Source organism: Channa argus, chromosome 15 (assembly GCF_033026475.1).
Source record: "Channa argus isolate prfri chromosome 15, Channa argus male v1.0, whole genome shotgun sequence".
Classification (NCBI taxonomy): Eukaryota; Metazoa; Chordata; class Actinopteri; order Anabantiformes; family Channidae; genus Channa; species Channa argus.
In genome coordinates this window covers 14,964,741-14,989,557 of record NC_090211.1, presented here as the reverse complement: position 1 = coordinate 14,989,557, position 24,817 = coordinate 14,964,741, and the positions used below count along the sequence as shown (strand labels likewise).

Here is a 24,817-nt window from a genome sequence, read left to right as displayed (position 1 = left end):
CTGTTCTTCACCCTCATCCAAACCTGTGTGTGTGAGGATGGATGGAACATGTCCTGGGTCTTGAGAGGTTAGGGGCCTCTAAAGTAACTGTACATATTTCTTGTTTGACAGAACTTATTTGTTTGTAAGTTAGGAAGACACAAAATTACTACAAAAATATATCTATATAGATATATAGATATAGATATAGATATTTGCCAAACGCAAAATGTCCAAAAACGTGAATAATATTAAAATTACCACATCAAAATTCAAATCAGCAGAAAGAAAAGGAGGCGGGTCAGTCCCGTCTGTCCGCAGGCCCAGTTTTCGTGTCATAATTAATTATGTGCCATAAATAATAACCAGGGAAAATAATGTCACTGTGATTAAAAAGATATTCTTTTTAAATGAAAATTGAAACTCCTCTGCGCTACGTGCTGTAAGCCTCGCAAATGTAGCCTAAAATAGAAGAGTTAAGCAATTTTTAGACACAAAAGAACAAAAAAAAAAATGTCTTATGGGAGACTAATAATTTCCACCTGTAAGGAAAGTGGCCACACCTGTAGAGGAAGTGCAGTATAAGTTGATCTGCAACTTTTGGATGCTTCAGTGTGAAACGGGGCCAAGCTGAGACGCGTCTGTTGCAGCTGCAAACTGGACGAGGCAGCACAATTTGTCTTGTGGTTTCAACATGGAAGAGCAGCGGTTTCCCATCAGCGTCCGTTTAACTGGAGTGATGCATAAGGAGAAAAGCAAAGTGAGTAAAAACCATTTTCCTTATGGCTATTGAAGCTTTACGCACAGAATCCCTGTTTGAAATCCGGATTTCCTCCTCCATATTGCAGATGTACATGACCTCTGTGCTTTGGTCGGATCAGAATGAAATTGTTGTTTACAGAACTTATCGGGATTTCAAGAAAATGCATGTGAGTTTAAATGCACGGGGCAAAATTACCTGTTATACATGTTGATTTTATATCCTAAAAGTTCTTTTTTCCCCAAAACTTTTGCTTTCAAAGAAACAACTGAAGAAACAATTCCCACCCACAAATAAACTGAAAAAATCAGGCAGAATCATCCCCAAATTTGGAGGTAACTGTGGGGTCGTTTCGGTGTTAATACCACAATATGCTGTTTCAGGCTCTTAGGCGGTTTGGCTTATATGTCTCATTTCATTTAGACAAGACGACGAAGCAGAGAGTTCTGAGGGGAGCTCCCACGAAATCCCTCGTATGCCTGAAACTCTTGCAAAAGTACTGTGATGAGCTTTTAAGCTGCGACCCGCGGGTCTGTCAATCCGCAGACCTCATTCAGTTCTTCCACCCTAAAGCCCAGGACCTGCAGCCGGGGTTTTCCAAGAACAGGTAGGCTAAACATTTGGGTTTAATTGGGTTTTTGTGCAAGGATGCAAATAGTTGTGGGTAATTCATCTCTTAACACCTATTAGTGTTTATTACATCTACAATATATTATTATAAATGAAAGGATTTTAAGTTTAAGTTACTGCTTGCATTTCTTTTAACTGCAGTGGCCTTGAACAACTTTCTCTTCCGAATATTATTTGGTAAACTCTAAAAAGCTAAAATTTAAAAAATCAAGTCTGCATTTTCCTTATGATTAAACATGGCAATGCTTTGCTCCGCCTTGGTAAAATGTCCGCTGCACATTGTCATAAAATGTGCACATGCAGCAGAAACGGATGTGGAGATTAATGCAAATATACTCTCAACTGGAAAATTAATGTTCAGATGTAAATTTAGCTGTGGGTTAAGAGTTTCTTTCCCTTCAAACTAAACGGCTTCTCTTACCTTTAGCATCCTGATCATGCCAACAGACAATGAAACTGTTGGAGGACACCGTCAAAGTGCCAACGTGACCAAGCCGTTTGTCACAGAGACTTACAGATGTGTGGCCCCATACGAAACCAAAGACACCAAGAACAGACCTTTCAAAGTGGCAGTTGATGAAAAGGTGGATGTTCTCATTAAAGACAAAGCAGGTGAGTGAACAAACTCATCAGTCTAGTCTTTGTTCTGGTCCAGATCAACTGTATCTGGCTTAACATGTTCGTTGTTTTCAGGGTGGTGGCTTGTGGAGAAGGAAGACAAACGGATGGCTTGGTTCCCTGCCCCATACCTGGAGAAGCTAGATGATGATGAAGATGGAGATGAGGATGACATGGATGAGAGATTTGAAAGAGGTAGATGCATAGATACGTGTGCCTTATTTGCATAAGTAGTGCATGGCTTTTAAACTTCACATCAGCACCTTATTACAGTAAGCAATGCATTTTCTTCAAGAAGCTGCATGAAGGTTTATTTAAAGTCCTTTGTTCTACTCTCAGGAATGCGGTACACTGCAGTCAAGAGCTATAAGGCCACCAAAGCTGATGAGATATCTGTAAATATCGGTGCAGTGGTGGAGGTCCTGCAGAAGTCTGACAATGGCTGGTGGCTCATAAGGTATTTTACGCATTTCATTAGTGTCAAAAGAGGTGTGGATTTGCAGCTAGGGATGTGTGTGTGTGTGTGTGTGTGTGTGTGTATGTGTGTATATATATATATATATATATATATATATATATATATATATATATATATATCCCCCCCTAACAGGGTTAAGATAGAAGGTCTACAACAGGTTCAGGGAGGATCCATCTTAGAGAAAAGATGAATAATCTTTTGGTTTGAACATCATGTTTAACTCCATTAAATAACTGTTTAAAAATAGGTGAAAACAGGAACATGTGGAGTTGCAATGCTTTTTTTTTTTTAAAGCATTTAGGGAAACATAAGAAATAAGGGAATAAGAACTATTCTGACTTCTCCAAGCCAATGCATATTTTAAATTCTACATTCCTGTCTGTTTTGTTTCCAACAGATACAATGGTAAAGCAGGTTACATCCCTGTCATGTACCTGCAACCCTACAACTACCCTAATATCCTCATGGCAGCCAACCTTCAGGATCGCCGTGGATCCGTTCCACTCCATCTCCCCTCCACTGACCTGCAACCGTCTACCCACCTGTTGCAGGTTAGTTCCTCATCCAGCCTGCTCCCACCGGGCATGAAGCAGAGGTCACATTCTCTTGGAATCCTGTATGAACAACCTCCTGCTCAGCCTGCAGCAAGTGCCTCTGCTACCAACACTGCCACCAGACCAACCTCTGCAAAACATGTTCCTCCACCCATTATCAGGGTGGAGATAGATGATGATGATGATGAAGAGAAACAACGCGGCAGCAGTCTGGCAGATAGCGAAGGAAGCCTGGACAGCGACAGCGACGTCAGCCCCAGTGATGAGCTCAGATTCTCCCTGACAAGCTCATGCTTCAACCTGAGCCACAGCGCTAACGAAGCACAGCTGCGTCTCAGCCATACACTTCCTCCCATGGCGAGCGGAAGCCTCAGCCCGACAAGCTGCCAAGGCAAAAAAATAATCCCCAGTGTTTCTGATCCCAACCTCTACAAGGGGCCCACGGCACCTAAGGTACCACCCAGGCCTGGGCCTCAGGAGATCATCACCCGATGCTCCAGTATCACTCGCAAGAATGCAACCAGGGGCAATCTGTCATCTACACAAACTGAGATACTGAGTCGATAAACCTTTTTAGCTTTATTTTCATAAGTTGAGAAACTCCTGTTCTGGGGCCCAAGTATGTAATTTTGCTGGGATCAAGTGAAATGATGGACTTGACAAGACTGTTCTCAGAAAAATAAAAGTACCCAGAGTTATTGCAATAGTCTTTAGATAGCTAATAAGTGGTGTGCTTTGTTGAAGCATAATATTAAAAAGACTGGCAATAAGTATGAATAAAATGTACATGTTCATAGCTTTAAGAAAGTCAGCTATATTTATTCACCATAGATGTATAAACAATTAATCCAGGTCATTATACATAACTCACCTTAAATTGGAATATTTAGTTTCCATACTAGAAACCTTCTAAATGTAGCACATTTTAAAATCCCATCTTAAAACACTTTTACAAAACACCTGACATCAGCACAAAAGAAAACTCATTGTTATATAATAAGCCATTGGTGTTGTGGTTAAGCAGGACGAGCAGGATGCTGCGGTGTTGCAACCCTAGACAATGGGTCCTGGTATTTGCAACAGATGGAGATAACCCTGGCTCAAAGCCAGACCAACTCTTTTCATAGGTTTTTCTTCCGTCTGTCCATTTATGTCTCAGGCTTGTTCATGTCTGCTACTGCTGAGGAAATGCATACAAAGCTTTTATTATCATTCCACACCTGTCTTTTTAGTTTTTATTTTGCGTAGCATTCCAGCCAACAGTCCAAGATAAGACCCCGAGTTTTATTTCCTCTAGAATTGAGTCATCTGTGTTGAGCTTAGTAATACCGGTCAGCTGGCTAAAGTCTGGCACAGAGGAGTGGAAGAAACTGGACACTTCACTGTCATAATTTCATTTTTCTCATCTTCCATGTCTTCCTCCTCTGAGCTCTCTTCACTTTCAGAGTGGTGGTGGCCATTTGTTTTGTTCTCTCTGTTTGTTGAGGCTTTGTTAACAATGCTGACCTCATTGTCCTCTTCTTCACTAGAGCAATTTGGATCATCTTGTCCACCATCGCTGTCATGCTCTTCATCTCCTTTCTCCTCACCACTGCCCTTATCAATCACAAAGAAAGACTGAGTCTTTGCAAGAGGAGTGGTGTCCATTTCTTCATCTTGGCTCATGCTAGAAATATAACACCAACATAGATTAGATTACTCCTATCCCATAAATGTAGTTCCAGATATGTGAAATTAACATTTTACAAGCAACTTTACAAGATCTTGCATAGTATCCATTTCTAATGTATAAGCTATAATTAGACTTTATGACCAAAAATGAGTCTCACCTAGATGGTGCTCCAGCTACTCTCATCTTCTGCCACATGTAGTTCAGGAACATGGATGCCTGCAATAAACGTCCAATCCTCTGCATGTGCCTCTCTGTGAAAGACAGAAGAGGAATAAATTGTTGATCCAAGTTTACTAAAGTCTAGTACAATCGGCAAGTCAGCAAACTTCAAAGTTTATGTTGAAATCATCCAACAGAAAAAAATCACTTTCACGCAATTGAACATGATACTGAAATCCAAACCTGCCAGTCAGAGGTGTAAACCTGAACAATAAGACTCAACTATTTATTTAGGAGGCTGAAATTAAAGGAAAACAAAAAACAAAACAGTTTTTTCGCACTGTTAACTTTTTTTCTACTTCTGCACAGTAATTAAAAAGGCATCTTTACAACATGTTTCTATAACCCCATCATCACGGAGGTATTCTAAATTGCCAAAAGTTTTCAGTTTAGTCTATTATTGTGTTTGATCCTAGTGGAAATGCCAGTCTATTATTCTGCATTTCAACTATATTTTGTGTAAGTTTTTTTGCTGTAAGTCATTTAATGCCTCTGTTCTGAGAAGGCTTGCTGTTATTATTATTTGTTATTAAAAATAAACTGTTATTAATTTCATATGTTTCACCTTCCTTTTACCTGTAAATGGGATGAGTCCCTCCAAGTGTGTTCGGGCCCCTTGGTATTGCAGCAGCTCCTCAGGTGGCAGGTGTGTGAGGAGCACCTGGAGGACGGCCTGGGCATCCAGACAGTTTCTGGCATTGGTGTTCCACACCACACAGTAGCGCAGGAGTGACTCTGATTGGGAGTGAAGCCATAACAGGGTAGAGTTGGCAGCAGCAGCCAGCAGTAAAGGTGGGACAGTAGGGAAGGGAAGGAAAGAAAAGACAATAAATTTTTCTGACATCATCTGGAAGAATGCAAGGATCATGTTTAAAAGACTTTCTTCAGTGTGCTTGTGAAATTCCAGCAAAGTCTATTACATAACATTGTAAGACCTCAGCTACTCTCAGAGTAATAAAAAGATATCACCTCTGGTCTATTGTACCAAGGTACCTCACAGCCAGTGGGCCAATTTAATAACCTCTCTTTAATTTTTGAAAAATATGCCAGAGCCTAAATAAGTTTTAACAAGTTCCACTTTTGGAAGAGTCTTATTTCCATCAATAGACCTGTTACCTTTCTGATCCTGTCGAAGTTTCAGTACTGTCTTCTCCAGCAGTTCTAGTCTGTCTTCCCCCCGACGGATAGCTATGACCAACAAATAATCAACAGGTGAAACACTGCAGACAGTCAGTGGCTGAAGCACATCTGCTCATGTTAAGTTTGTAACAATACGGTTTATTATCCTCGTGTGTAAATGTGATTTACCTAATTCACAGATGACAATGTATCTGCTTGAACTTTCAAAAGTTTAACTGCTGAAAAGAAGACGTCTCCTACTTCACCACAACACCCTTTGTTATTATACTTTCTGCTGAAAGTTATCCTGAATGACATAACAGTCATTGTTCGTTTTGCGTGACATTTTTCCTGAGTAGTATGGAACAATAAACAGGGATGGAGAGCTTTTGAGCTGCCCGTGCACGACAATGTGGACACTTAAGTAAAAGGCAGCCATTCACAATTAGAGATGACAGATTGACATGACAACAACGTGCCAAAGTAACCGCAGGCTGAAAAGATATAAGAGAAAAAAAAGAAGAAGTAGTGCGTAGAAAAAGAGCTGAGAACCACCATGGAATGAAAACTGCACATGCACATAATAAAGATGAGGTTAGAGAAAGGATGGAAAAGAGCTGTAGAATGAGTTACCTTTGATAACAGTGAGCACAGTGTGCGGCTGATCGAGTGAGATGGCGAGGCCAAGGGCCTTCAGATACTTCTTCTCATGAAGCAGGTTTGACAACTCCTGGTGCCTTTAGACACAATAAACACAGAAATGTCTTCATGCTCAGATATGCACAATGTCAGCATTTTTAAGAATTTGTTAAATTTTTACTAAAGCGACTAAAAACACCACAAAACATAATCAAAAACAAAATGAATAAGGAAGTAACCCCAGGAGTGATCTGGGAATGAGTTGTTCATTTAGAGCTGCTAACTTTTAACAGAAGGTGACAAGCCTGTATTTGCCTGCCAGTTCAGTTTGAGTGCACAGAGGGGAGATGGAGGTTGGGGATAGATGGGTTTGCACATCTAAAAGATAAAGTTGTGCGCAGCTTACTTAAGTATCTGATCCTCCTGTTTGGCCTGCTCTTCTGCAAGCTCCACTTCTGTGACATCCTGGAGAAAGACACAAGTCATTTATTGTAATAATCTATTAATCCAGAAGTAGAAATTCTTCTTTTTGAAGTAAGAGGACAGAGGTCAGTCAGAGTTAAAGTTCAGGTAAACATAACTAGGTAGATATAATTTAAATTGAACATTTAACAAAATGAAAATTTAAAGAACAAAACCTTCCAACTGAAGTCACCTCCTTAGGTGCTAGATAGAAATACTGACCTCACTGTTGCTGACTCTCGAGCAGTTAACAAATTTTAAATGTGCTTGTGTATAGAATTGTAGTGTAGGTTTATCAAAGTAACTTATAAACACTAATAACAAGACAGGAGAAAAAAGTAAAATCCACCCTTGATCGGTGTATCTTATGGTCTTGTCATGTCCTCTACTCCACACGTAAGTCAACACTTACCACCCAGACTGTGATATTAGAGTCTGCTGACCCGGTCACCATCTTGTCATCTTTGCGGCTGGCATGCAGACCCCACACTTTGTCCTGGTGGGCGTCCAGCGTCTTCACACACTCATTGGTCTTTATGGTCCACAGCTTTACCAAACCATCTGACCCACTAAGGACAGAGCATGATTTTGGGCAATGAATTGTGTGTGTGACAAATTAAAAGATCCTACATGTTTAACAGGTATACACAAGTAGATGTATCCACAATGGTGGCGAGAAATGTGAAATCAAAAGTAAAGAAAGTAGTTATTGCGTTATTTTAAAAGGCAATGGTTGCTCATAGCAAAAACTGTTTTATGTTTTATGCAGCCTTTTCTTCAGAAAGCACTTTACTCTTAACACCAATATCTCTTGTTAAATACCATATATTTGCGTAAATGAAGGTAAAAGTGTTTATATCCTATGTTTATAATAACTGTTATAAAGTGGAGGTTACCTTGTGAGCAGCTGGGTGCCTCGGCTCGCGAAGATGACCTTTAAAACTGATGCATCGTGCCCTTCAAATGTCTAAAACAAAAAACACAATGTTAACAGTGCTGTCATATTTCAGGTCTATCTTATCTTGACATAATTACTTGCGGGCAAAACACCAACCACCCGTTGAATTTAAAGTGTGAGACACGTCATCTCCAATAAGTGTGTTAGATTGAGATGAAGCAACTAATAAAAAAGGGGAATTACTGTAAATCAGTTATTAAATTCATGTGATACATTCACACTCAACCCTACCTTGAGGCAGCTAAAGTCTTGCAGGCTCCACAGCTTTGTGGTGCCGTCTGCAGAGGAGGTGGCCAGTACCTGGTCAACAGGAGAGAAACAGACAGCCCAGACCCCGCGGCGATGGCCCCTAAACACTCCCAGCAGGCCCAGGTTCCCCTCCCCCACCACTGACCACAGCTTGGCTGTGCGGTCCTGGGAGCCAGACGCCAGCAGCTTGTCATTTGGCGATACTGCAACACTGTTGACATCCTGGAAAAATGACAAAAGAGTGTTAAATGTTAAACTTTTATCATGAAAAAAGGAGATATTGATTATTAAATAATCTGCAAATCAACCAATTTTGCAACAGATTCTAAACTCCCTCCATTGTTGCCTCAGTAGTTGTGACTAACATTTAACAATGTGTTTTGATCCGACATTACATAATCAAAGTTACGCCAGAAAATAAACAAAAGTAACCAGGCACTATCAATGGTTGTATCTCACATTCTGACTGAGAAGTGTGTAGGTGTAACAGGAAATTATGTTGTGTTGAAATTTTCTTCCCATCTTCCTACCACCAAGTTAACCAGGGTTTTCTTACACTTCCTTGTGAGAAGAAAGGACCTTTTTATAAAAGTGTTTACGAAGAGATAAATGGAAACTGACTCACTGATGTATCTGCGCATGTGAGGAAACTTAATTTACAGTCATGTCAATTGTGGAGGAAGTATGTAAACTCCTTTGCCTTTAGAACGGCCTTAATTCTCTGTGGCGTACACTGTGGTCATAAAGTGATGGACAGAGACAGCAACAGTACTCAGGTAGGATGTGGCATTTAAACAGTGCTCAATTCGGGATGAAGTATCCCCTAAAATATTACACCACTACCACCAGCCGGAACCATTGTTACAAGCAGAATGGATACAAGATCCAGGAGATACTTGTCTTGACCATGTCTATATGTCTAATTGTGTTGAGCAAATGCCACAAGCCTGGCTGATTATTCAATACACTGCTAGTTAAAGCAAATATCTAAAGTGGCTGGTAAATGTACATAATTTGCTTATGTTTAACAAATACTTCGTATTAGAAGGTGACTACGATTCTCAGGTAAATGAAATCGATGCTCTACTCTATCCTCTACTCCACATTTCAAAGGAAAAAAATGAGCGCACAGATGTGCATGAGTACAAAGTATTACACAGTAAATTATTACAACATTCATTTTCCACTGAAGAGTGAACAAAAGAAACAAAGATTAATTGTGTACGCTCCTTCTCTTTAAATTACAGAAAAGCTATCAAATACATGTGAAACAGGAAAAAGCCATAACTATATAAAAGTGATTAAATGTCTTCCAGCAAATGAAAAAGTTTTGGCACAATTTGGTTAAGAGTAAAAGAACAGACTGTGACAGACTTGTGTGGATTATCTGTTTTGCCTTAATGTCTGCAATCAACTTTCAGAAAATCACAATGATTGTAACTTGTCCAGGCAATGATCATAGCTTGTCTCGACTTCTGCAATGCCCTGCTGAGGTGGGGCCACAAGCATGCTAAAGTAAACCGAGAACCAGATTAGCATAAATTTACAGAATTAAAATATTAGTTGTAGAGCAGCAACAAGAATAGCTGATATTCTTTTATTGATTTTTTAATCACCAAATATAGATACTCAGTTGGGTACAGATTTCTGAAATTATGACATTGATCCACAAAAATGTTACGCAACTGCTTCCTCTAATTTCTAGCCGGATGTGTGTGAAATGATTCCAGTGCAAGATGCAGATGTGTATGCAGATTTTATTAATCGGCAGTGTGGGAGCAGCTATCGGCTGATGCAGACTGATTAAAAATATTAAAAATCCGCCCAATTAATCGGCTGACTAATCAGTTAATCAACAATTAACGACCAGCAACAAGGGGTTAGCATGAATAGGCAGTGATTTTGGGGATTTAATAAAATGTTGGAGCAACAGTTTTTCTTGTTTCTTTACACTAACCAAGACATTTTTAACGAACACACAAAAATCTTACATGTATTAATTTCGAGAGGAAGAGTGCCACAGTACATATTTTTGTAAACCAACCAAGAAGTGACCATCTCTTTCTTCCCAAATACAAAAAGACAAAGCAGTTTTTCTACTGGCATTTGGATGATTGCTGAAAATAAGCTGTGACAAATAGAATTTGATTATACTTAGAAATTTTTTCAGCAAAAGTCTTTACAGACAAAGGATGTATGAAGCCTCAATACAATTAAAAGAGGTAAAAAGCAATTGTTAGACTATACATGAACCACAACAGGGTGGCATGACTTTACCATTCCCACCACTAAACTTCCAGTTTGTAATTTCATTTTTACGTCTTCTGCAGAAGCCTTTCTTCTTAGAGTGGTCTTGAGTAATAAACTGAACAAAAACCCCATTGAGTTTGGGAAGAGAGAACCGGAAGTGCAAAAATGCTACAAGATTTAGGGTTGTAGAACTCATTCCTAAAGATTCCTGTAGAAATAATTTCAGTTCAGTTCAGGTGAAGCGAAGAAATGTTTAGACACACCCTCAACTTTTGTTGTGAAACAATAGTCAGGAATTAGTTTTAGTTTAATTTCCTCTGTATTTAATGTGGTTTCATACTGCATGTCTTTCTGTTAACACATCTCTGTTTATTTGATATGATCACGTAAATCCTACACAATGTTTTGGGGAAGTACTTGATGTTCTGGGCCAAATCTAAATGCAGTGAAAATTATCCTTTTCGAGAAATGTAAATATACATTCTCTCGCTAACGAACAGCTAACCACATATCTGTTTGTGTATACATCTGCACACCATTTATGTTTCTTTGATCATCAAATGGTTGTGCTTTTTGTACCTCCTGAACTCCTTTACCTTATCGTGTGCCTTCTCTGTGGCACGCGCAGTGAGCTGGTGTACATCTCTCTCTGTTGTGTACAAGTCTGCTGGTAGGTCCCACACTTTCACAGTACAGTCCTGACTCCCAGACACTATGAAAGAGGCTTTCATCCTGGACACAAACACAAAGATGAAGGATTACAACTGGCACATATATTCACAAAGATTCCTCTTACACCAGCAAACTATGATTAGAAACATGATTAGAAAAGATGTGACACTTCAGAAATGTAGAGTGTTACCTGGAGCAGGTGATGGAGCCTACAGCATTAGCATGGCTGAAGCCCTGGGCCACACATCGAACTTGACCACTGTCACAGTCCATGTGCCACACACGCACCGAGCGGTCCTGAAAACAGAAACACATCATAAAAATGTTATTATATACATAAATGTGATTTAATAGTCCCTCTTAATTTACAGTGGCTTCTTTTGCTCTGTTTTATACTAAGATCCATGCATGGGCCAAAAACAGAATTACTGTTTCAACGTGTTCCTTTATTTGCTTACCTTTGCACAACTAGCAAAGAGAGAGCCTTTTTTGAACACATCCAATGAGAGAACAGTATCTGTGGAATGTAAACAGAGTGCAGAAGAAAGATAAAGATCAGAATACCTGTTCACCAGGTCAATTTTTAAATACAAAAAAAAACAAAAAAAAAAAACAGGATTGTAATTCAGCTTGTTCTAATGACAGCTTTTATTTCCACTAACTATGTTTATGGAAACTGTCATTGTGTTTTAACTCTTGCTTTTGCAAGTTATGTTATCAAAGATTCATTTCCACTTCATTTTTAAATATGATTCTTTTTTAAATAATTTCTCATTCATGTGCTTTCGTCTTTAAACTGATAGTATGGGTTACTTTCACTTTCATCGTTTATGAGAAGACTGCTGTCTACAGTAGGCGCAGCCTTGATGGAGAGCATTTCATCACCGATCATTACCAGTGTGGTAATATGTGTATAACCGTATTAACATTTTCATTTCAAGTCAAATACTTAATGCAAAATATGACCTACACTTGAAATGTTTCTAAGATAGACAGTTAAGACACATGAGGAAATTGTGTTGTTTTTTTGCTAAATGACTTGATGAGTAGATGGCAGATGGCCTCTCATCCATGTACATATGCTGCACTACAGCTGTTAAACTTATACACATGCCGCCCTCTGTTGGTGACTGACCTGTGTGTCCATAGAGGATCTGGCAGCTGTTGGTGAGCAGCTCAAAGACCTTCAGCTGGCAGCTGTTGGTGGCCACCACAATGTGGCTGTCGTTTTTACCCAGAAACTTGACGTCCAGCACCTCATCATTGTAACCAACAAACTGTGAGAGGGTAAACAGAGGGAGCAACAGAGAGGGAACATCCATTAATTCTCCTAAATGGTAAAAAAGGCAAAACAAAGATGTTGAAATAACTGTCTAGAGAAAAAAAAACCTTTTCCCAAAAGTATAGCATACCAATAATTTAACTTTGAATTGCTGAATATATATTTGGGATAGTGTAGATAAATTGTTGTTCCCAGTACCTACCTGCTGCTGTGTGGTGAGTTCAGGCAACTGGTAGAGCAGTATGTTGTGTTCTGCTGTGACCGTTGCTAATCTGGAGGAGGAAGGCAGGTGAAGCAAGTGCATTATACTGCAAGGGTCATCGTCCCTCTCTTCCTCATCCTCAGAGACAGGGTTTAGAGTAGAGGGGAGAGTCTGGGTGTAAATGCAGCATGCCGTGCTGGCATCCCACACCCTCAACACACCTACAGAGAGTAAAGGCGATAGGCAAGTTGGGGAAACACTTAGTGAAGATGCAAAACAACAGTTTCGATTGCGGGTTGTGAATGTGCACACAGTTATTAACCTTTGCTGCCAGCTGTGATGAAGTGTAAATCTTTGCTCTTCACTCCAATCTTAGAGAAGTCCTCATTCTCAGGCAGCAACACAACACCCTCCACAGCCTGGATGCAAAGACAACATATAGGTATAAATCTGCAGCACTGTTTTTTAAAACAGTGTTCAAAAAGGCATCAGCAGCATACATTGATTACCATCCACTTTACAGCACAATGTTTTCACAGCCTTACCTCATAGATAGGTACAGTCCTCTTGGCTTTACGAGTCTTTAGGTCCCACACTGTACAGATCTTATCTCTGCCAGAACTGCAAAAAAAAAATAAGCGAACAATTAAAGCCAAGAAGCATGCAACATTAAACACTACCACAACAGAAAATTTGAAAAAATTCTTAGATGTTGTAAATAATGTGGCTGGCTCTGCAGTACCTGACCATGGTGCCACCATCAGTACTGAAGCTGAGGGAGGTGACAGCGCTGTAGTGGCTCTGCAGGACACACATACACTGACTGGAGCGCAGGTCCCAGAGCCGAATGCCACAGTCCAGAGAGGAGGAGAAGAGCTGCAGACGGCTGATATCTGGGTGGAACTCGACTAAGCTGCAAATATATACAGTTGGAAGTTTTGAAGAGTTGTTTACTGTCTCTAAATAATTAGTCTCTAAACCAGTTCCTTCCATTTACACCTGCCATCTGTAATTGGTGAACTCTGCAACGATACAACTTTTTCACCCCGTTTTCCTGGGAGTGTTTTTGGATTCTTTATCTGTCCAGAAAAAGATCCTAAATGGCTTTATGTTTTCTTGTTTCTGTGATGTGATAGTTCCGATGAGTGTGCGGAACAGAATTTTTCACTAGCACAGAAAGGCTTATTTGCAGCTCTTAAAAGTTGTTGCAGAGCGCCTGAAGCCAAATTAATGTAAAAATCTCTAACGAAGAGACAACATTGCGACAGGAATGAGCAGCCAATCAACATTAGTGGGATTGGTGTGTGCCAGAGGTTAAGGGGGCCTGGTGTCTTAGTGGTAGAGCATTGTGTTAGGATGCAGAAGCCCGCAGTAGTTAGGATGGACATTTTCATCTCCCTTTGTCATGAGTGGACCTATCATTTGTCTTTATGCATGAGTTTTAGAATAAAATTAACACTGCAAACATGAGTAGATATTTTAACTTACTGCACGACGCCAGATGACCCTTTTAAGTTGTGAGTGCAGTACTGCTTCACCACATCCCAAATTTTAATAGTTCCATCACATCCACCTGCAGAAGAAAAGCAGAGAAGTGTTTAAACTGTCTGTATAGCATAGATCATACAGAGTTGTGTGAAACTACATAATAGCAACTACAAATAGATAATAACTGATTCTCTCCTGTGTCAACTGACCTGTGGCCAGAAGCGTAGAGGTGGAATCAAAAGTCATACTGGCTACAGGAACAGTGTGAATGGCCTTCCAGGAGCGAGTGCACTGAGCTTGCCTCCATTCCCACTGCTTCAGCAGCAGAGCCCTGCTGGCTGTCACCAGCAGCTGTAGTGGGACATGGTACAGAGACCAACTAAATAGAAGCCATATATGCTGTATGTAGATATTGAAAAATGCTGGAACCTGGTGATCGTTTCATTTAAGGTTTCACTACAAAGAGTTAGTTACCTCATCATCACAGCTCAGTGCAAATGATGTGATGTCCTCTTGATCATCCTGCAAGCAAAATGATGGACAGACATGCCATCACTGGGATCAGGATATCTCTAATTATGCTACCAACAGATTATTATAGTAATTATATTGCAGCACTAAAATCAATGAATCAAGAAAACCTGCAACCACCTAAAAATTAAATTTACATATCTATAATTTTAAATCTTCCACAAACAATAATTTTACATTAGTTTTCAGGGTGCAAAATTAACTTATTTCCAAACTTTGATACTTAGTTAAAAGTTTCCATATATTAAGCACTAAACAGTCAGCAACAGCAGACGTAGTCTGAATACCAAAAGTTTCCTTGTAGTCTAGAAGCATTCTTTAAGATCTTTAGTTTTATGGTTCTGCTATTTAACAGTAAGCACTCATTCTGGACTCACATGCTCAACACTGTGAACGATCTTCCCTGTGCTAATCTCCAACACATTAACACGGGTTTCACATGTGCAAAAGATGTATTTCTCATCTTTACTTATCTGAAAAACAAACACAAAGATTGGTTAAAGGGTCATTTGGACTGTTTTAATGTCAAAGTCAGGTTAGGCAGACTGTGTTGTATATCGTCGTCTGTGGAGAAGCTTTATCAAGTTTGTTAATTGGAGCATGTCGTAAACTCGGAATAGAGACAAAGCATATAACTTACCTGCACTTTTCCTCCTTTGTAAAACGGTTCTATCTTGCTGGAAACAGCATAACTGTTGGGAATGACAGAGATGTTTCTGTAAGCTCTAGCAACACTTTAGCTTAGCTTGTGTAAGCTTGCTAGCAATGTTTGCCTGGACGTGTCAGTTGGCAAAAAAAACTTACTTTGTTTTAAACTGAAGGTTGGTGTTTTCCATCTTGCCCACGAAAAATGCCAAAACATAAATAATTTTGGAGCTGCAACTATGTAAATTACTGATTTCTCACTTCACACGTTGGCTACAGTCAACACATCCATGCCGCATGTTGATTATCCGAGTCGCAAACATTTGACGTCATCGCAGCGCACGTATCTGTGGTTGGACAGAGGTTTTTTGCACGCTTTCAAATCCCATTTCCATTGTTAACGGATAAAAAAGAGAAGTTAAATTAAGTTAAATAAAATGTATGACCTGAAAATATTACTAAAACTGAATGTATTATTCCACAAGTACAATGAGTGAATGCTGTGGGTTCATAGTGTAAAATGATTAAGTTATAGAACCTCCACAGTTTCTCAACAATAGATTCAGCTGGAGCTATTCATGTTTAAATGACCATGTTTGACATGTAGAGCTGCGATGCTAGAACAGCAGGGAAAAGACGCGCTTCGTAACGAGCACAATTATCTCCCTTCGCTTATGTGATTTACTGTTTTCGTGTATACACGCACACGCGTGCACAAAGAACCACACGGTCTCTCCTTCATGTTTTGTCAGGAATGTTCATGTGTGTGTTGCATTGATAACACGGGTGTGTGTTCTGTGTGTGAAACGAGCGAGAATCGATATAGAGTAAAACCAGCGCCGGGGAATGGAGACACAGTGAGGATAAGAGGTTATCATGGTGAGTAGACAGCTCCTGTTTATTCATTTATTAATCTGTGTTTTATTTCTCACTTGCTTTGACAGATGTTATTTTTGAAACTGTCATGTAGTAATGACCGATGACTTAATGCGACAACTACTTTCCAATTTATTTTTGGCGAACTCTGAAATGTTTTTTGAATAAACTAAAATGCCCAACATTATTTGTAAGTCTGTTATAATTACCCTATTATGTTTTGTCCTAGGAAAAAAGAGATTTTTCACCACTTTTTTCAATCAAAGCAAGTCTGACTTTCCAGAAGAATTCTGTTTTGTTGTCTCTTGTGTTTGTAATGAAAACACTGTTGACATCTGTAGGGAGGCAGTTGTAGGCCTACTGTTGATGTTTAACAGGGCACAGTTTGTGCATCGTCTCAGCTGGTACAGTAGTTATTATTTGTTTGGTATGGTAGTTATTAGATACTCTTTCCCTGAAAACACACAAAAGTCAACAATGATAGTTCAAAATAAATTAGTGTTTATGTTGGCCACATCCAGGGAGACCCGGAGGCATCTGCACACAGTGGGGGCTATGATGTGGAGCTGTTTGTGGAAACTCCAGACTATGATTTGATCTGCACCATATGTCAAGGAGTCCTCAGGTGTCCAGTGAGAGCTGCATGCCACCACATCTTCTGTAAGAAATGCATCTTACAGTGGCTCAAGAGGTACTAAACACAACATGGATCAATATCACAACATAAGAACATTGTATTATTATATTGAAGTGCACTGTTATTGATGTATCCATAGAGTAGTACAGTACTAACTGTTTTTATTTTATATAGACAGGAGACCTGTCCCTGCTGTAGAAAGCCTGTTAATCCAAATTTGATCTTTGTCATGTTCAAGCTGAGCAAATCTATTGGACGCATGAAGATTAAGGTAGGAAACAACAAGGAGAATTATGGTAATAATATGTTTAATTATTGAGTGACTTTGACTGAAAAAGTAAAACAAAACTAAAAAGAGGACATGTTCTAAGAAGAGGCTTGTTATTATCTAAAAGTAGGTCTGTTTAGGGGCCCATCCTACACATTTACCCTGCGTGTTTATCTGGCTTTGTGAATTGGTTCACATGGTGTTTTCATGTTGATTATAACAGGTTGTCAATATGGCTCTTTAAATGTTTAAAGAGTTTGCAACAATAGGTGTACAAGTAGGATCATTATTATGAGCCAATTTTTTAAATACAACCAATTATGTATATAAAATAGGTTACAATACTTTATAGTAAGTATTAAAGTAATAATAGTTCACAATACTTTATAAGACTAGCATTATTTGTGGGCCAAATTTGAATGCAGGACCTTGACTTGTAATGACTTCTTTTTTATATTGCTGCTTTTATTACAGCGATGAATCTTAGTTAAGTCATCTACAGTTATTTCATTCTGCAGATATATGTGAACATATGTCTTTAGTGTAATGATTACTTCATATTTCCATGTTGTTGGCCTCTTACAGTGTAAGAATGAAATCCGGGGTTGTGCAGAGACCTTCCCGCTGGCAGAGCAGTACTGCCACAGTATGAACTGTCTATACGAGCTCATCCCTTGTACATACCAGGGCTGTCGAGTGCAGCTCCTCCGAAGGGACCTGGACACCCACGCACGACACTGCGAACACTGGCGCCAGCCCTGCCACATGGGCTGTGGGACGATACTCTCCCACCGCACCCAGGCTCAACACAACTGCTACAAGCAGCTGAGGCAGGAGTACGAAGCCAGACAGAGGAACCACAGGGCCATCGCCACTGCCCTGCAGAGGAAGATGAGGAGGATGCAGAGCACCATGGCCCACATGAAGAGGCAAATAGGACTTATATGTGAGAGCCTGGAGGTGATGGATGATCTACATGAGGCGGAGGAAGAGGACCTCGGAGAGAGTAGTGGTAGCTCTAGTGGGACTCCAAGTATAAACAACAGCAACTGCTGAGGGACGAGACATTTACTGCGGGTGATTGGCTGTACATTTCTGCATGTATTAATTTCTTATGAGCATGTGTGCTTTTTGAATAGGTCGTTAGGTATATGATTAAAATTAGTGAATTTGTAATAGTTTTGTGCTGTTTAATTTCACCTATTTTGAAAATAAACAACATTGTTATCATACCTGTCGCTGATATTCCTTCCAGGTGAATAAACCTTTGTTTTCCTGTGATGAATAACAAACCAACACCTAAACCTCCAACAAACAATTACTTTCATTTTTAATACAGTATACATACATAGTGTGTATGACGATTATTAGAACAGTCAGGTAACTTATTCATGTTGTACTTTGTCCAATCAAATAAGTTTAATCCTAAAAGAATCGGTATCCTGCATACATTCAACAAAGTCAGCTGGGGTTTTTCAAGAAACTGCCAGTAGAGGGAGTGCATTGTTAGTGTGTGTTTAAAGGAAATATCGCGATAAGTCGTGGAATAAAACCCGGCGGAACTTCACGCGGGCCTTCTTCCTGTTAAATAGATCACGTAAGTTGACGGTGGATCTCGTCTTTCTGATTAAAATCCTTCATTATCACAGGCATCATTCTGTTAAACACGTTGTTTTTGATCATGAAAATCCGTTTGAATATGTTCTTTAAAATACTAAACATATTTATTGACTTGATGAAGCTAAATTTGCGATATGTATTTTGAAGGGACGTTCTCAGTGAATATGGCGGCGAAACTCGTGTTGTATGAGAGAAAACAATTCATATCTTCGCCCTTGTGGGATTGAACGTTTAAAATGTATTCATTCATTCATTTAGTGTGTTTATTTTGTAGCAAATGGCGGACGACGCCGGTGGTAGAGGAGGGTTTCGCGGAGGCTTTGGCGCCGGTGGCCGCGGTCGGGGCCGTGGACGCGGCAGAGGCCGTGGTAGGGGCCGTGGGGCTCGTGGAGGCAAGTCCGAGGACAAGGAAGTAAGTATCAGCCTTTTAGCTTAATTGCGTGTTTTCGTGATGGCATTTGATGAATGGGTGCTAAAACCCGTGCTCTTCTTGTCAGTGGGTGCCAGTCACCAAGCTGGGCCGTCTGGTAAAGGACATGAAGATCAAGTCCCTGGAGGAGATCTATCTGTACTCTCTGCCCATCAAGGTAAGTAGCATGTGAGGATGGTAGTAAACGTCTGAGAGTTACAACAAAAGTGCTAATATAGAGATTAATGATGCATGGAATAATATTTTATACCACTTTTGGTGTCTTTATTCTCATTTGTACCTCATACATCACATTCCCAACATGGAGCTAAGCATAATGCTCTCTGAAAGGTACCTGTCCGTTTTGAAAAATAACTTTGTCCTAGTGGTTCTTTGCCTACAGCCTTTTCAGAATATTTTAAGAAGTCAACTCTAAAACAATAACATTTTTAAAAGTCTACCTTGAGAGTCTGTAGATGGTTGAAAATGTTCTTTGCTTACAGCCTAAACAATGCTACATTATTTTAGAAAGAGGTCCCCCTAGAAAGGTTTGTCTCCAAAGCTGGAGTTGTCATCTCATGCACAAATCTACTTTTCTTTCCTGCAGGAGTCTGAGATCATTGACTTCTTCTTGGGTTCCGGTCTGAAAGATGAGGTGCTGAAGATCATGCCAGTGCAGAAGCAGACTAGGGCTGGTCAGCGCACAAGGTTCAAGGTGAGGTTTATCAACTCAGCTGTATAAAGGCAAATTTAAAGTTTGTGCACCTGTGTTCTCGGTAAGCTATCTGTGATATAAAGTTTGTTACCCCTTAAGTTTGTTTGTAGCCCAAAACTCTGTGCAAGACTGCATGCAGTGACAGTACAGACTGCACGTTCCAGACAAGCAAATCTGTTGCTTATTTCATACATCAAATTTCTGTCGTGTCCCACATGTTCATGTATTTAATGAAACAAAAAAGCTTGTCTGGTTGCCAGTGCTACGGTCTGGAGCTGCCACCATGCTCTGTAGTTTGCATGTGTGGAATGTGTCCATGTAGCCATCACAAGGTCTGTGTGTGCACATGTGAGAGAGTCAAGTCTTTCTTTGATCAGGTTATCACCTTGCAATGATTGTCTCATATCTAACACTATTGGCCCCTGGCCTTTTTTTTTTTTTTTTTTTTAGGCCTTTGTTGCCATTGGCGACTACAACGGCCATGTGGGTCTGGGTGTGAAGTGCTCCAAAGAGGTGGCCACTGCTATCCGTGGGGCCATCATCCTCGCTAAGCTGTCGATCGTTCCTGTCAGAAGGGGTTACTGGGGTAACAAGATCGGTAAGCCCCATACTGTGCCCTGCAAGGTGACTGGCCGCTGCGGCTCTGTCCTGGTGCGTCTCATTCCTGCCCCCCGTGGTACTGGCATCGTGTCTGCCCCTGTGCCCAAGAAGCTGCTCATGATGGCTGGTATTGATGACTGCTATACATCAGCCAGGGGCTGCACCGCCACCCTCGGCAACTTTGGTAAGTTTCTTCTGATGTTTTTTCTATATTCCTTATTTCTGTTTTCTCCTTGCTCTGCTCAGCTTCACCTCTACAGTGGTGTAGTTGTCGTTATCAGGAGAGAAAGGAACGAGTATTGTAATGCACGGCAGAGGGACTTTCAGTGGTCTTTTCTGTTCCCCCTTTCAGTGCTCAACAATTATACATCAAAAGGCTGCTGTACCTTTGTGATTGAGCACTATCATAAGCTTTTTCCTTTTTTAAATTTCCTTCTCAGCTAAGGCCACCTTTGATGCCATCTCCAAGACTTACAGCTACCTGACCCCTGATCTCTGGAAGGAGACTGTCTTCACAAAGTCTCCCTACCAGGTCAGTATAAGTTTGTTTTTTTTGTGTTTTTTAAATGATGAAACCAGGAATTTTATCATGTAAAATGTATATATTGATGATATTTCTAATTTGTTGTTCCAGGAGTTCACTGACCATCTGGCCAAGACTCACACCAGGGTGTCTGTACAGAGGGGACAGGCTGTTCAGCCCCCTACCTCTTAAATCTCTTTTTGTACAGAAGTCGTTGAATAAACGTTCTGAAACACCATGTAATGTGAATTGAGTCCTATGTTGCATGTGCTGAGTTTATAAAAGATGTATATTTATAATGGATAAATTGGCTTATTTTTAAATTCAACCCCCGAATATTAAACCTCTCGGAAAATGAAACTGATTAACCCAACTCTTAACTATAATCCCATCAGGCGCTAACTACTCAGATACACGTATGAAGTTAATGAGATTAACAGTTTGAAGTAGTGAAATCACTCAAGCTGTAGATTTTACATGTAGTTTGAGTGACTCATTTATAGGAAACCTTCCATCAATAGTTAGTAGCATGACTCAAATGTAAAGAAAACAATGGCTTTAAATCAGAGGCTGCAGGTGACATTTTCTTGAATAAGTACACTGGTATTAACTACTCCAGAATAGGGTTATGTCAGAACAGTGCAAAGACAATACATGATAACACTTTTTTATTTTACAATTATTACATTGGAGAGATTTGACAGTATATTTAATTGGCAGTCTGGGCCTGAGCTGCCATCATTCGTTCTTTTTGCTTCATCAAACATTTCCTCCCACTGCCGTACGCTCCCAGGTCTCCATCTGTAAAAAGGCAGGTTTTCAATTATGTGCCACAAGTAAAAATGAACCAAGTGAATATTTTTTTTTTTGCTCTTTACAATAATGTATACAGTGGTGGATGAAGTACTCAAAGTGTATAAGTAAAAACTACAAATACACACGATTTATTATAATAAAGGCAAGTACCCACTGACATTTCTACTCAAGTTACTACTTGACTATTTTTTTCCCTCTCCCTGACAGGCCAAACTCAGTACAACACACCAAAAAGTAAAATTACTGAACACCGGCTCACTTTTAATACGGCTAAAACTTAAGTCTTTTGTTTAAGGATACGGTTTGGAGGGACTAACAGCGTGAATGCACCTGGTTTAATGAAGTGATTTCTGTGTCGCCTGAGACTAATTTTCATAAAAAAAAATTAAGGACAAAGTGGAAAAGTTAAGTTAATTATTAAATGTGTAAATTAATGTGATTGTAACGTGTAACGCAACAATATTAAAAATATAATGGACCAAAAAGTATGTATATATTTGCTCTTGGATGTAGGGGATTAAAATTCAAAGTAACCATAAGCAAGTCTACTTACTTTAAGTAAGTAGACATAGAAGAAATCATTTACTTAAGTAAACTAATGCAGTATTAATACTTTGTTACTTTCCACCACTGAATGTACATTCAGTACCTGATACACTGTAGATGTTGATTATATTATCACTTAGCTCACGCAAGATTTGACACACTGTTTTATTTAGCATGTAATTGACACATTTCTGAATAATGAGAAACACTAGACCTCCATGTTTTGTTTCTAAACAGCTCGGTACTTACAACGTGACTGGAAGTTCTTGGTCACCTCGTTGAACTGCTCGATTTCTTTGGCACAGTTCTGGTGGTAGCTGTGTCCTTCCCTCTGCTGACAGGCCCTCATACGCTCCTGGACAACCTTAACAATCTCCTGATCCACTTTACTTAGGAATGAAGAGCACAAAACATTATTAATTGCATATTCATCACAGAGGGCAGCACGGTGGTGTAGTGGTTAGTGCTGCCTCCTCACAGCGATAAGCCTTGCTGGCATGAATTTATATGGCCTTGAATTAACAAATACAATTTTCCCCCATGTTATATATAGATATATAGATGTGACTTTGGGAACCTGGCTACAGTTATTTGCTCCCATTCAGCCGCATCAGTATTTAAAAAGGTGATAGGTGACAAAGCCTGGCTTCCAAATTAGCTTTAGGTGATAACTCTGTGCAGCCTGATCAAGAACAGTTTGTGTACAGATCAGACTGTACAAAATGATACTGATATGTTGTGCCAAATGTAAATAAAAGTCCATGTTACCAAGCGGTTGTTAAATCTTGATACAAAGTTCTGAAAAATATCGGTTTCAGTCATACTTTATGTAAAACTGATGTTAAATTATAAATGTGGCATAAAAATGATTTTAAAAACTCTTATTTAAGGACATTTTCTCTGTGTATTATAAATAGATCTTAACACAGAGCCCAGACCACAATACAGAGCTTCAAGATTAACTAAATGTGCTTAAGTTGCCTTCAGGGCACTCATTAGATCAATTTATGAGAGTGTAAAACTGCAATTAACCAAATAAATACAGTTTACCTGCTACAAAATAACATTACCATTTTTGAGGCCACTGATGGCCTAATCATTTTCCCCTTGTACAATTGATAATCTATCCTGTGTGTATGCAGCACATATACTAGATATGAATCCAAGGTTATGAGACTAAGACTACTGAGCATCTTGAGCACAAATTGCTGAATCTTATCGGACTTCGTGTTTGACCAGTTACTTACTAGTCTCTCCTCCACTGCATCTCTGCCTCATAGTAGCAGACATAATCCCCCTCCTGGCATTCAGTCAGGTCAGAGACACGGCGGAACTTCTGGTGGTAGTATACGGACTTGTTTCTAGCCCGAATGTTGTCCACAACATCTGGATGAGGTAGAAAACACAGTCCAGAGCATAGTTAAACCTGAAGGCCATGTTCGTTTTACTGAATTGAACTAGCTTAGCACACATAGCCAAACAAACCATGTATGAGGATTGATGCCACAAACCAGGGAAATGTAATTTGTGGTGTTTTGCAAAACAGCAGCTAATGTATGTGTTAAGATGTGTAAGTACATGCAGGTTTTGTCTAAGTTACACACTCCTGATAGTGGCACTGTTGTGCTAACAGTTAGCGTTAGCTCCATTAGCTTCAGTTACCTCTAAATGTGGTGACAGGCAGGTCCACGGAATAATAAAAGAGTTTAGAAAAGATCACCGCCGGGTTCGGCAGTGATGTCTGTTTGTCCACAGCCGGAGTCTTCCGAGGAGGCTCAGGATACGCTCCCTTATCAAAGTCTGAAGGCATTTTGCTTTATTTAGACCAAGAATAAAGAAATCTCACAGTTCGACCTCGACAGCTCTCCTTTTGAGGTGGCGCATGCGCAGAAGATACCGCGTAATGGCGAAAAAAAGGTCAACAACAAATCTAAAATTGTAACGTAATGTAATTACTCTTTATTTATATAAATATGGAATTCTTATTATGTACAAATACCAAATGCATTATAGACTATAGCGCAAATCAAAAATGAATCCTTTCGAAAAACACGAAGGTCGAAGGGTAAAGGTTACAGGTGGAGCTGTTGTACCAGTTAATGGCAGCAGATGGTTGTGCAGAGCTACATTTACTTCACCTTGATGGATGATAGGTTTAGGCTAATGTTTGCATCCCTTTATTCGCCACTTAAATGTTAGGCACATGGTCAAGGATTTTTCAACCCCCCCTGATAATTTAAATTCCCCTTAAGAATTATTGATAAAATAAATGAATAATATTTATTGCACCTTTATACCTGCTGAATGTAAATCTTAAATAAATATATACATTTTATATTGATATAATATAAATTTTTTTTGTTTTACTGTTTTATCCAATTTAAAAATAGGGATGGTATT

General features: G+C 39.6%; 5 protein-coding genes across 5 annotated transcripts; 3 read left to right on the top strand and 2 right to left on the bottom strand.

Moving 5' to 3' along the window:
• Positions 1-615: 615 nt before the first annotated feature.
• On the top strand, positions 616-3,681 carry noxo1a (NADPH oxidase organizer 1a). The gene is made up of 8 exons (XM_067476329.1): positions 616-739; positions 828-908; positions 1,002-1,074; positions 1,163-1,346; positions 1,797-1,981; positions 2,063-2,182; positions 2,327-2,444; positions 2,863-3,681. Exons 1-8 carry the CDS (start codon positions 674-676, stop codon positions 3,584-3,586), a joined length of 1,551 nt encoding a protein of 516 aa, XP_067332430.1. The 5' UTR covers positions 616-673; the 3' UTR covers positions 3,587-3,681.
• A 132-nt stretch (positions 3,682-3,813) lies between these two features.
• tbl3 (transducin beta like 3) lies at positions 3,814-15,714 on the bottom strand. Its single transcript, XM_067476328.1, has 23 exons — positions 15,567-15,714; positions 15,403-15,454; positions 15,140-15,235; positions 14,706-14,753; positions 14,441-14,582; positions 14,232-14,316; positions 13,486-13,656; positions 13,289-13,364; positions 13,066-13,162; positions 12,744-12,964; positions 12,395-12,536; positions 11,718-11,776; positions 11,450-11,556; positions 11,184-11,319; positions 8,320-8,559; positions 8,027-8,097; positions 7,543-7,699; positions 7,075-7,133; positions 6,663-6,766; positions 6,027-6,098; positions 5,487-5,645; positions 4,849-4,942; positions 3,814-4,685 (listed from the first exon to the last, which is right to left on the bottom strand). The coding sequence occupies exons 1-23, from the start codon at positions 15,596-15,598 to the stop codon at positions 4,352-4,354; spliced, it is 2,754 nt and encodes a 917-aa protein (XP_067332429.1). The 5' UTR covers positions 15,599-15,714; the 3' UTR covers positions 3,814-4,351.
• A 451-nt stretch (positions 15,715-16,165) lies between these two features.
• rnf151 (ring finger protein 151) lies at positions 16,166-18,329 on the top strand. Its single transcript, XM_067476327.1, has 4 exons — positions 16,166-16,286; positions 16,805-16,974; positions 17,095-17,191; positions 17,774-18,329. Exons 1-4 carry the CDS (start codon positions 16,284-16,286, stop codon positions 18,242-18,244), a joined length of 741 nt encoding a protein of 246 aa, XP_067332428.1. The 5' UTR covers positions 16,166-16,283; the 3' UTR covers positions 18,245-18,329.
• A 364-nt stretch (positions 18,330-18,693) lies between these two features.
• rps2 (ribosomal protein S2) lies at positions 18,694-21,293 on the top strand. The gene is made up of 7 exons (XM_067476324.1): positions 18,694-18,785; positions 19,083-19,220; positions 19,306-19,395; positions 19,825-19,932; positions 20,383-20,716; positions 20,973-21,064; positions 21,167-21,293. Exons 2-7 carry the CDS (start codon positions 19,086-19,088, stop codon positions 21,245-21,247), a joined length of 840 nt encoding a protein of 279 aa, XP_067332425.1. The 5' UTR covers positions 18,694-18,785; positions 19,083-19,085; the 3' UTR covers positions 21,248-21,293.
• Positions 21,294-21,708: 415 nt separating this feature from the next.
• Positions 21,709-24,320, bottom strand: ndufb10 (NADH:ubiquinone oxidoreductase subunit B10). The gene is made up of 4 exons (XM_067476326.1): positions 24,080-24,320; positions 23,665-23,803; positions 22,667-22,806; positions 21,709-21,856 (listed from the first exon to the last, which is right to left on the bottom strand). The coding sequence occupies exons 1-4, from the start codon at positions 24,225-24,227 to the stop codon at positions 21,765-21,767; spliced, it is 519 nt and encodes a 172-aa protein (XP_067332427.1). The 5' UTR covers positions 24,228-24,320; the 3' UTR covers positions 21,709-21,764.
• Between the last annotated feature and the right edge of the window lie 497 nt (positions 24,321-24,817).